This window comes from Ctenopharyngodon idella, chromosome 14 (genome assembly GCF_019924925.1).
Source record: "Ctenopharyngodon idella isolate HZGC_01 chromosome 14, HZGC01, whole genome shotgun sequence".
NCBI classification, from domain to species: domain Eukaryota; kingdom Metazoa; phylum Chordata; class Actinopteri; order Cypriniformes; family Xenocyprididae; genus Ctenopharyngodon; species Ctenopharyngodon idella.
The window spans coordinates 9,041,585-9,054,564 of NC_067233.1; the positions used below are offsets into that span (position 1 = coordinate 9,041,585).

The window sequence follows — 12,980 nt, forward strand, 5'->3', positions numbered from 1 at the left end:
CTAGCAACACACAGTGGCGTTTCATTTCTGAATCCGTGTTTTGAATGAATCGAGTGAAAAAATGATTCAGTGGACAATTCATAAAGACAACCTTTTACTTCACTTCTGAATGAATTAACGAATCTAATAAATGAATGAATGACTTAATCATTAAGACATTTACCGCCACCTACTGGCAGTTTTAGTTTCTTATTAGAGTATAATTTAATTAAATAAAATAATTTCATATTTCCATATTAATTAAAAATAAAAATAAAACATTAAAGGTATAGTTCACCCAAAAACTAAAATTCAGTCATCATTTACCCAACCCCATGGTCCAAAAGTTTGTGTAATAAATTCTATGTTGAATCAAATCAAATATTTCTTTCTGAAGCTGCTTTTTTGTAATTTGATGCTTTACACAATAATGACTTTAAATTATCTTTTGGGGGTAATTTATCAGTCAAATTCGATGTGCGATTAATTAATCGCCACATAATGTAATTAATCAGATAAAAAATTTGAATTGCTTGACAGCCCTAATTAAAACCCATTTGCTTCTCCCACAGGATGAAGAGCAAAAGCAAGGAGTCTGTTCTGCTGGAGAGTGAAAAGGAGAAATACCCAGCGCTTGTTCCCTCACTGGACCTGAGTCTGGAGGACTCCTCTCTTGACCCAGAGCTGGAATGTCATAGCCCACCTCCAGACTATAACTATGTGATCCGTTACTCCACACCACCCGTCTGAGTTGGTCTGCACTTGTAAGCCACCAGAAGTCTAATTGGTTGGGTGCACATTCAGTCTATTTTATTTTTTCCCCACGGTTTTTTCCATTCCACTTTATTCTGATATCGGAATGGTCATTCAGAGTTTCACATATGACCTTTTCAAGGTAGTGTATGAGTACATGAGTACAGTGGACTGCCACTCGTATCATTGTGGCAGTCTGAGATACAGCTATGGACCACCTCAGGTATTCCCGCTGTCTACTGTGAACACAACAGGCACATTTTATTACAATAACGGCACTGTTTTCCCCAGTGAAATGGCATTCTTCATACAGAATGGTGGCTAATTATGAAATCATTTGTTCAGTGGTTAGAAGGAGAGGACAAAGGCAATCCTTATTTTATTTCTAGATAAATATTTTATTGAAATGAAAACTGGAATTTTGGGTTATGTGATATTTTATTTTTACTTTGCTAAAATTATTATTTCAGAGCTCACTAAAGCTTATTCTTTTCTCTTTTTAGGATAATAAATATTTTTTTTAGAACAGATTTCACTCACATTTCACGTAACTGTCAGACAAACTGTCAAACAAAGACCACAGATCATGAATAATTGAATGTGCGGTCTGAAATTCCTTCCCAGAACTCAATCTGAAATTGCAGGACACATTGATCATCAACACTCAGGATGCACATTGCGTTTCATGTTCTGTCGCGCCAGTCTGAGGGCCGTTTTCCTGAGTTTTACCCAATGAAGTTAAAATGAATCACTTTTGTTCCCGGATATAGTATTTGTTTCTGGCAGAAGATCATGACGTTCATTCTGGTTCTTTACAGATGGCTTATGGGTGCCTAACATCCAGTCTATCACTGTGAAAGTGATTAGCAAGTAAATTATTCATGCACATTTAATAGGAAACATTCTGTTAATTATTGATCAAATGTGGACCACAATAAAAAGGCCTTGCTCTGTTCAACAATAGTTAGACTGCATTGTGTACTTTCCATATTTATGTTGTTTACACTACTGTATACATAACAGCACGTAATATGTTGTGCAGCTATTAACCAGAGGAAGGTATTCTGTTACTGATTCAGTAGTCTTTTGTGCTAAAATACTGCTAAAGCTTGCAGGGCAGGCTATAATATTGTCAACAGGCTGGTCACTATAAATGGACATGATAATTATAGTAAAAGCATGTACACACATGTAGGTGCTATCACTATTAACTCCTTAACATCTGTATGCAAGTAAATCAACACTGTGGGATGGAATGGCTGGGAAATCATTGTATTGGTTAAACCAGATTATATTGACAGTTGTAAAAGCTGTTAGGCCTGTTATTGCCAACAATTATTGTTTTTAAGTCTTATTCATAGCTGATGAACTGTCTTCCAAATAATGAAATGTATATACTGCCGATTGATGCTTTCATAAATGTTGTTATGTTGACTGGTATTTGTGAAGTAAAACTGTATGCACTGATATTTTCTACATATATTTTTTGTATTATAACTGTATTTTAATATTAACCAAGCATAAATAAAGATCTATATATTTATATATAGCACATTTTCAGAGTCATGATTGCATTTGTACTAGTACATGCCTTTATTTTATGTCTAATACATCTAATGAATAAAAATGCACAGAAATAATTCAACGACACTCTACTGTAGTTTTCTTCCTTTCCAGTAGGTCTATACATATTTCCAGTAACATTTTGCTGCTATCTATTCTAAGATTTTTGGAGGAGATGGTTAGGCTGTGTGTCATCTGTGCGCTCTTCCTCCTGCTCCTTGGCCACAGGGACACATTTCCTGAGCGGGGCGAGGCGACGGCAGTCTGTCTGTCACCAGGACAATACCTCTGTGAGAAAGAAAAGGAAGGGCTTCTCCATCATTCCCATCACTACAGGACTCTAAACACTAAACTTCCTAAGAGCCAACAGTGCCCCCCAGTTTTGGCACTAAAACGCCAGAGGTGAATGTCGTTGCTGTTTCTGCTTATCATAATGGAGATATACAGTGTTTACGGGACACTTGGTAAAAACTCACTTGATTGATTGTGGATTGGCGTGTGTTAATGAAGGCTGTGAGACACGTAAACTGATTCAGGAATATGAAATATAAATAAACAAGGGAAGGATGTTGGGAGGGTTAGGGGTCATCATATTCTGGCTGTAAGCACAAACGTGGCATTCACGCACACCTCATATTTTTCCACACTCACAGGAAGTACATACAGTCTCCGAGCTCCGCAGCTAATCAGAGTTCTCAATTTCCTTTGCTCTAAATGAACATGAATATTACTGCTCAGTGAGCATTTCCATAAGCATAATTTCCATTTTATAAACAGTACTATATAACACATTACATTTAGTAATATTTTTTAATTAATACTTTTATTCAGCAAGGATGCATTTAATTGATCAAATGACTGGATGATCTATGAATTTTTTTGTTTTGTGATGGTTGTTCATGAGTCCCTTGTTTGTCATGAGCAGTTAAACTGAGCTCTGTTCTTCAGAAAAATCCTCCAGGTCCTGCAGATTCTTCAGTTTTCAAGGATTTTTTGCATATTTGAACCCTTTCCAGCAGTGACTGAATGATTTTGAGATCCGTCTTTTCGCACTGAAGACAATTGAGGGACTCAAACACAACTATTAAAAAAGGTTCAAACATTCACTGATGATCCAGAAAAAAACATGATGCATTAATAGATGGGGGGTGAAAACATTTGGAATTTGAAGATCAAGGTAAATTGTATTTAATTTGTCTTCCGGGAAACATGCAAGTATTTTCTGTTGCTTCCGAAGGGCAGTACTAAATGAAAAAAAAAAAATGATATTCAAGCGAAATAAGAAAAATTTGGACCTCTTCATCCTGTTCAAATGTTTTCACCCCCCGACTCTTAATGCATTGTGTTTACTTCTGAAGCATCAGTGAATGTTTGAACCTTTTTTAATAGTTGTGTTTGAGTCCCTCAGTTGTCCTCCATGTGAAAAGATGGATCTCAAAATCATTCAGTTACTGCTGTAAAGGGTTCAAATATGCAAAAGATGGTGGAAAACTAAAGAGATTTTTAAGGACCTGGAGGATTTTTCTGAAGAACAGAGCTCAGTTTAACTGCTCAGAACAAACAAGGGACTCGTGAACAACCATCACAAAACAAAAAAACAGTCCAGGTAACCACACACAGTATTAAGAATCAATGGTTCACAAACTTTTGAACTGGGTCATTTTAATCATTTCAGCTATTTTTTGTCTTATGGATTATATGTAAACATCTTTTATGTAAAATATCTTACTCAGGACAGTACTAAATAAAAAATAACATGCATTTTGTATGATCTCTCTTATTTTGTTAAAATTTTGCACATTTTCACAGATTCTGCAAGTGGTTCACATACTTTTTCTTGCAACTGTAATAATAAATGTTTTTGAACAGCAAATCAGCATATTAGAATGATTTCTGAAGGATCATGTGACACTGAAGACTGAAGTAATGATGTTGAAAACTTAGTATTAAAATAGAAAACAGTTTTTTATTGTAACAATATTTCACAATATTACTGTTTTAATGTAGTTTTGATCAAATAAATGCAGACTAAATATGGTGAGCACAAAGAAACATGTAAAAAATGTTTACAAAGACACTTAATGTTATGATATTAACTATATCAGAACTATAAAATCCTGTTACTAGGATTTGTTTGGCCCCTTCCTCGTATATTATGGGATTGTGAATTGTAGTCTTTTTATAACTTCATAGTTTATATGGAATCTGCTATATTGTCTCTGAGAAAAGCATCAAGTATGCATCTAATTAAAGGCTGTCTCCTATTGGGACCATTTTGTTTTTCTTGTTCAACAATGTGTAAATCCCTGCGTTGCCACGTCCAGAGTCCCTTCCCAAGGAAAACAGCCCCCCGGTGGCAAGATGCTTCATTAATCACTAAAACAGAGATGGTATATTGGGGCCTTTGGGAGTCTGCCAAAACTCATTCCTGCAATCAGTGACAAAACAGAATGCCTTGAAATCCTATCATTCCCCATTCTCCTTCCTCTGTACAATTTCCATTAATGGTCTTCCCCTCCGCTCACACTTCCCACGCTGTGTTCTGGTGAGGGAGTGTAGGGAATAGCAGGATCGGGGTTGGGGGGAACCACTTCCGTACCTCTTACCTATAGCTGAGACAATGGAGTGGGCTTAATTTACCACAGATTATGGCTTTTGCCCAGCTTTTCCCAGAAAGGTAGCACTGAAAATACAAATAGCCCCAAATATGTTGATAAACTCCCATGATGACCAAAGGGCAGGGTCAAAGAGTTCTGACTAAATCACACAGACTATTTGTCGCAAAAATAGTTGTCTTAGACTTTGGCCTTCAGTTCAAAGTAAATTCTTTTTTGTCCCCACAGGGCTGCAATGATCAAAAATAAACTATTTATTATATGTCAAGAATTCTTCAGAAGCATCAGATCTACAGCGCTATGAGAACTCTGGACTCAAAACTGCTCAATCACTGAACAAAAAAAACGGTCTAAAAAATGGTCTGTTCTATGCTATTGGATGTAATAAGCAAATATTCCTGGTTTATGTTGTAAAGAAGAACAAGATGGGATTATTGATAATGATGATGATGATGAACTCACAAATGATTATTGGTATGTGAAATCTTTGGAAAATCTTTGGAGGCAGAAGCTTTCAGAATGAACTCAGTTTGAGTACAACTGCTAAACTGATGGGGGTCTTTGGTTGTAACTGACAGAAAGACCAAGAAATAAAGGGGAAAAAAAGTCCATTTGGACCAAACTAATAAGATGTATCCAGTAAAATCAATATATACTGCCTTCATAGTATTCCCATGCACATGTAAAGGTTTATGCAATTGCTCTTATATTAATCATGCCGTCTGTTCTGTGCAACTGTTCCGTTTTGGAATTTGTTGGAAAAGTCCTAATAAACATGCAATGAAGCAATATTCTTATGAACAGTATTGTAATCTATTTTGAGCACAATTTGTCCCCAAACCATTTGGGATACACATGTTATTTTCAACTTTCCAGGAAAGTTATAAATCTGTCACACTGAGAGCATTTTATCCTCAGATAAAACATTGTTTCTTAAGATGAGATCTCACTCAGCTGAATCGTTTCAAAACCTCTTCCTTTTCTCTGAGGTTCATCTCCATCTATTGGAGACTCACGGATTTCAACAGAATCACATAACATGTTGATAAAATACTAACAAATAAATGAATAAATAACAAAATAGCTTGGCCAAACTAAGAGAGAGTGTGATTTCTTAAATAAAGCCAGCCATCTTAAACTTGTATGTTCTGGCAGACCACAGTAGGGTTTCTTTAGTATGGTAGGCCTATTTAATATTATAACAGGCTAATAATCATGCAAAGGCTTTATTCTAAACAAACATTGCTTATTAGTTTTAATCATTACAAGTAATTCACATAAATTAACAAAAATGTGATGTTCAGTCGGTGTAATGATTAGTCTTCAGCTGTTAGACACGACGCGTACAAACAGGACATAACCTAATCAATACCGCCCCCTAGAGGTCTTTCTGTAATGGCGCTGATTGTTTATAATGAATGAATTATTCATTCTTCAGGATGAAAGGAAAAATGTTTTGTGCCACATATGTCAGAAAATGCTCATAAAAAAATGTGTCCGTCCAGCAACTACCTTTTAATTCAGACTGAGTCGCTCTTGCAGCTGATCGACCAGCAGAGGGCGTCGCTGCGCTGTGTGTGTTGAGTCTCCAAACCAACCTGTCGCTGTCTTTATTGCGTACACCTGCATCAGCAACGTGGTCTCTCGCAAAACCCAGATCTTGCCTTTAGCTTGTTATGGTAGGAAATATGACCACATATTCAGCACAAGAAAACAATATAAAACATTTATCCATATCGTATATTACCATCATATAGGTTGTGATAGGCTATATTTACATAGGCCACTTTTTGGCTAATTGTTTGGAGCAGTATTGAAACAGTATGTTTTCTAACAAAAAGTAATAGTTTGACCCCAGACTCGTTTACTATAGTGTGAGTTCATAGCAGAACAAATGGAACAGAAATGTTTCATGATTGATTGCTAGAGAAACCAACTAACAGTCATTCATACCTCTGTCAATGGTCTTCTGAAAATGACCTGATATCATAGCGGATGTGTTAATGCTTGCATCTTACTGATCTCATAGGCTTATATAAATAGTATCAGTCACCTATATAGAATTGTTCTGGATCATTAATAACAACATGAATCATAATTCAACAGTTAAAGCCTGGAGATTTCCTGATTTTAGTGCAATAGAGACATGAGGTCATAAACTGATCCAAGCTAGATAATGGATTAGTTGGACTATGGTGGGGTCGAGATTGACCTAGTAAACCTTGACCAGGCTAGTTAGAGCTTGTAGACCACCTTGTACTTCTTTAAATAAATAAATAAATAAAAGCTGATTTAGGCTTAGCTGATTTTTAGGCTGATTTTATTTATTTTTCCCAGAAGGGGTATAGACCTAATTTGATATAATCCTAACTGGATTTATCTTCTTTTTTTTTTAATGCTTTAAATGTGTTGCTAAAGTAGGCTAGGCTATTTAAACCAGCAGATATATTTGTTATAAACCGAAGCGGTTTTGATTAACAGTCTCACTGTTGCTGAAACAACAGTTCAAGGTGAAATGCAGTTCCTTACTGTGTTCAAAGGTCAGTCATTTTCACAGAGGAATCACATTAAATATTGCTTTGAGATATTTACTTGTAGCATAAAAATGACCGAGAGCATAAAGGTTTTATCTGTGCACCATCACAAATCTGCCAAAAACTGTCCTACTTTTGCATAGCTCACTCGATCATTCAGACATGGGATGATTTATCATGCAGTTATAATAGTCTGTTTGTTAATCAAATGTTTAGTGGACAAATGGCAAGCTAAAATTAAATTAGTATAGTCATCTGCAGTTCAGTTATATTACTTTATAAAGATGAGACATGGATTTATAGATTGCCTCCTTGAAAAATGTTGAAAATGATTGTGCAGTTCTTAAAAATAAAACAAATGAACTCATAGGTGAGAGACTTCATGGGATTATATATATATATATATATATATATACATACACACATGAACAACAGTGTTAATTTAAAAAAGTAATTTAATAGTTTTAAGTGGAGCATATATGTCACACCACAGGACATGTCAACTAGAAGTATTTAAAGTAAAATAACTACACGCATATATCTACATTTTAACCTAATTTAATGCTATCTATACTTGAATAATATTTAAGCCAACTGAAATATAAAAAGTATGGCCTACCACAGAATAGCCGAGTCTGCCTGTTACAAATAATTTTAATTGGTTTAGCACATTTAATGCATTTTTATATGTGCCTTTTTAAAATGAACGAATGTAAAATAAATTCTAGTTGTGCGTAAAACATTTGAAGAGATCTTTTTAATAACTCAAGTCAAAACACACTCATTTTAACATGAAATGTACTGTCCTTATGCCCTAACATCTGAGACAAGACAGTCAAGCCTGAACAAGCTACTGTCTGAATATGTTAATGATTAAAATACCCCAGAATCCTCGCAGTAAAATGAATTAACAACTCGTTAAATCTTTCGACTACATGGCGACACGCACGACACACTGTCGTCGCATGGGTACTGTAGGTGATACCTCACATTTCCATAAACCGGAATTAGCTGTGAAGTGTGACCCGAGAGTGTCATGGTGTGAGGGATGCGGAATGTGAAAAGTTCGCCTTACTTCAAGACACCTTCTCCCGCTTTGCACCTCTTTTACAAGAGTATCCTTTAACAAATACGCATGGACTCTGGAGGCGAGAAAGCGGCATGGGTACTATGCAGATGTGACGTTCCCATATCCACAGGTTTAGCTTCATTAGAGAGACAAGAGCAGTAAAACTTCAAGCGGCCATTAATCGCTGAATGATGCTGCAGCTTATTTCACTTTTATGGTTAACACTTTTTAACAATAAAATTAAGTTTATTATTATTATTGTTATTAGACCTACTGTTATACTTGCTTTATAAATACATTATAAATATAGGCTATAATAAAAAATAATTTATTAGTATATTAAAAAAATAAATACATCTGTAGCCAAATAGTTAATATCAAATATTATTATAAAAAAAAGTCAAGTTCGTTATTTGCCTGTTTGACCTTTTTCGGTATTTGGAGTTTAAGTCGAACTTCACAAAACACGTTTCAAAATGGCTGCTTTGAGGATAGAAAATCACTTTGAACTGAATATTTTTTTCACAGAGTAATGTATTGATTCCTAAAGTCATATAGCCTAGAGTCAGTCTGAATATTGTTGAATATTACAGAAGGGGTATAAGTCTGAGGTGATGCGAAAATCTGGCGCTAGGGGAATCTGAGGGCTTGGTGGTGTTATTGGCTGGTCATTTGAATGCAAATCGAGAGGTTTTGAAGTCGTGGCTGACGTCAGGAGGGCTTGGTTATACCTTTGCCAGCACCACCTTGACAACAGAGTCACATCATGTTTGATTGAAGCACGTCAAGGACTACGTCGCGTGACCTGGAGATCATTTTGGACTACCACCCTTGAGATAAACAGTAAAAGTTTTGAGTCAGGCCTTGTTTTTAAAGTGATATTTGGTTTGATGCATGGCTGGCATGTTGCCTTAAAAAAGTTATTTTAGGGGTTTCTTTCGAATCATGTACGTTGGATACCTTTTGGATAAGGAGGGAAGCATGTATCACCAAGGAGCTGTGCGACGATCTGGCATCAGTCTTCCACCACAGAATTTTGTCTCCACATCTCAGTATTCAGATTTTACAGGATACCATCATGTGCCCAACATGGACACACACGCGCAGTCAGCGGGGGCATGGGGCGCTCCTTACGGCGCACCGAGAGAGGACTGGGGCGCCTACAGCCTCGGACCTCCAAACACCATTTCTGCACCTATGAGCAATTCATCCCCGGGACAAGTTTCCTACTGCTCGCCTGATTATAATGCCATGCACGGCCCTGGATCAGCAGTGCTGCCTCCACCACCTGAAAACATTTCTGTGGCCCAACTTTCCCCTGAGAGAGAAAGGCGTAATTCATACCAGTGGATGAGCAAAACCGTCCAGTCGTCATCAACCGGTAAGGGCCAACAAATGTCTTTCAAAAATTGCTAAGAATTTAAAAAAATAAAATAAAGTCATTAAGTAATCTGAAAACATGTGCAATATTTCGAAGGTGCTGAAATCAGTGATCGAAAAAAGTGAAAGTACAAAATGACAGTCACCGCTTAGGCCTTTGATCTATTTTCCCGCTGCAGCAAAATAAAATTAAAATGATATTTATAATTATTATAATTTAAGTCTGGTAACCAAATTTCGATGCACAGGTTCTACTAAAAAAAAAAGTAAAAATATTTGTAGAAAAAATAAGAACGAATACATACGTCTAGCAGGCTATAACAAAAAGAAAAAAAAAAGAATCGAAATATTTGCTTTCTATTTTTTTTAGTAGGCTAGCTACTAAAATTATTAGAAAAATAATTTACACGAGGACAAATCGTGCAAAATAACCTTGTGCAATTAATTATACATTGTTTGCTGTTTGCCTGAACTAACTGCACATCTGACTAAATATTACGAAATAGTTTTTTACAGAACTGTCCTTCTTCCCTCCACAATTCTTTGCGTAAAACGTTCCGTTTCAGAAACGGATTAACTGATTCATATTAGTAGGATATTTGTTTCCCTGAGAAAAAAAAATGAACTCATGGGAAATACTTGTTGAAAATTAAAGTGCTGGGAATTGGCGCCAGGGTCACTTGTAATGCTAATTTGCGACTCCCGTAAACAAGATGTGAGGTCTACTTTTCCTGTTACATTGTTTCAGGTTTTGAGGGTTATCTGTCATATTCAGGCGGCGACTTCTTTCAACACCTTTTTCACTTTGATATGCAGCAGCGCGTCTTTCCCTGTCTCTGTTCTCGAGGGTTATATTACCTCAGAGTGACAAATTTCACAGCAAATAAAGTTCTCCTGTCTCCGGCGCATGTTAAAACAACAGCGAAAAAAAAAAATCTCAAAGAAAACAACCGCCTTACTGTAAACGGCATTTTTAGTTGAAATAAATGAATGTTTTGGAAATGGCACGTGAAGTTAAATTGTCATATTTTACATGTTAGTTTAAGTGTTCGCAGCTTAACTTACAATTTAAAAACACTCTAAATGTCTTTATTCGTTCATAAAAATTATTTTTTTTTAAAGATAGCTGAAATGTAGGCTACATCAAACAAGTAGCATGCTCGGCTTGAGGAAAAGATTTTTGATGTTATCTCCTTGTAATTCTTTGTAAGACGTGTGTTGTCTCTTAACACATCAATGGCGTTTGGGTAATGTCTTTGGGTCTCTTTGTTCTGCAGTTTGTTCAAAAACATCTCAAAGAAGATCAGAAGCTCGATGTAATCTAGTTTATACAATTGACTGAATATTTCAGTTATGATTTATAGTAGTTAAAATGATAGTGACTGTAAATGCAACAATACAAGAGATTAAAGTTCCCAAATAAATTTAAGGGAAAAAAAAAATAACTGTAATCAATAGAAATTATGCAATGCACAAATTCTTCATCTGTCTTAAGCATATTATTAATAGCAATATCATGGTTTGCGCGCATTTTGCGCAGAATGCACATTTTACTTTATTCCAGATTCAGCCTATCAACGGTGTTTTACGTCATTATATGCACAATTTTCATTCGTTCATTTTCACTTTTTTAGGCAAAACAAGAACGAAGGAGAAATATCGAGTGGTATACACAGACCACCAGAGACTGGAGCTGGAGAAAGAGTTTCATTTTAATCGCTACATCACAATCAGAAGAAAATCCGAACTGGCAGTAAACCTCGGGCTTTCAGAGAGACAGGTACAACTACTTCCGTTTAGATTTTCACTTATAGAATAAGATTTATCTAACTAAACCATTCGACTTGTTTCTTTAGGTATATAACAATTTATCTTTTGTCTTTACAGGTAAAGATTTGGTTTCAGAACCGCAGAGCCAAGGAAAGGAAATTAATCAAAAAGAAAATGGGTCAGTCTGACGGGAGCGGAGGATCAGTCCACAGCGATCCAGGTTCTGTCAGTCCCCTACCGGTACCAGGGTCGCTGAGTCCATCAGATATACACGGTTCTCTGTACCCACCCCCAGGAATGAACGCCTTACCATCAATGAGGAACATACAGCAAGTTACTGTCACTCAGTGAACTCGAACTTGGAACGTCCAACTTTAACTGAGCACTCCAACACGCTGAAAGGACAGAACCGAAGCGGACCACTCACGTGGTCAAAAAGGATTAACTATTACGTGACGAGCATCAAGGCGCGTGTTGTGGATTACAACAGAAAAATCACGTCTTAAATGCAACGAAATGCTGGAGGCTCTTCAAATATTGTTTTAATAGAATAGTTTTTAAAATTAAGAAACAAAAAACATACAAAAACCTTGTTCGTCTGACCCAGAGACTAAATATTTTAATGGTTTGTTTGTGTTTGCTCAATTAAGATATAAATATCATTTTCTGTATGTGGTGAGTGTATCTAAATGTTTGTAAATAAAATGAAAACTACAGGTACGGCGTTTCTCGGGGTGTATAATGATCCTGACACTGGAACTGTTAAACTTTTATTATCTGTGTAAACCAAATGACCTGCAATGTCAGGCTGTTTTATGCTCCAGTTCGTGTCCAAAGCGCACGTCGTTCACTTTCTTTTCACAGGGGTGATGTGCAGGTGTCACATACCTGATACGGGTATAACGTTTGATTCCAGCAATGTGTAAATAAAATGTTTTGCAATAACTTTTATCGTGTCTTCATATATCATTAAACGAATTAAAATATTTATATGATCATCTGGTTAAGGCTTTCTGCCGGTATTTATCTAGGCTATACCTTTTAAACGTGAGACGACCGTAAACTCTTAAACGTTTATAGGCCTACAACTTTTGGGCTTGTGGGGACGAGCAACCTAATTTGTAAAGTGCTTATAGGCTATAGCCTAAACATATTTCTGTAATGCCGTAGGCTATTTATTAAAATTTGCATTAGACCAAAAAAAAAAAAAAAAAAAAAAAAAGAGGCTCATTTTGGGGTCATATTGCTTATGCAATCCAATGGTTGGGTTGCATAAACAATAAAAAATATATATATTTCGAAAAAAGTTACGAGTAA

General features: G+C 36.1%; 2 protein-coding genes across 2 annotated transcripts in view; both read left to right on the forward strand.

The window, feature by feature from the left end:
* kdrl (kinase insert domain receptor like) overlaps window positions 1–2,281 on the forward strand; it is a 53,333-nt gene extending 51,052 nt beyond the window's left edge. Inside the window, exon 30 of the mRNA XM_051859757.1 lies at window positions 552–2,281. Coding sequence (XP_051715717.1) covers window positions 552–729 — 178 coding nt within the window. The 3' untranslated portion in view covers window positions 730–2,281. The remainder of the gene's footprint in view (window positions 1–551) is intronic.
* Window positions 2,282–9,077: 6,796 nt separating this feature from the next.
* cdx4 (caudal type homeobox 4) lies at window positions 9,078–12,156 on the forward strand. Its single transcript, XM_051859956.1, has 3 exons — window positions 9,078–9,894; window positions 11,528–11,673; window positions 11,781–12,156. The coding sequence occupies exons 1-3, from the start codon at window positions 9,459–9,461 to the stop codon at window positions 12,012–12,014; spliced, it is 816 nt and encodes a 271-aa protein (XP_051715916.1). The 5' UTR covers window positions 9,078–9,458; the 3' UTR covers window positions 12,015–12,156.
* The last annotated feature ends 824 nt before the right edge of the window (window positions 12,157–12,980 follow it).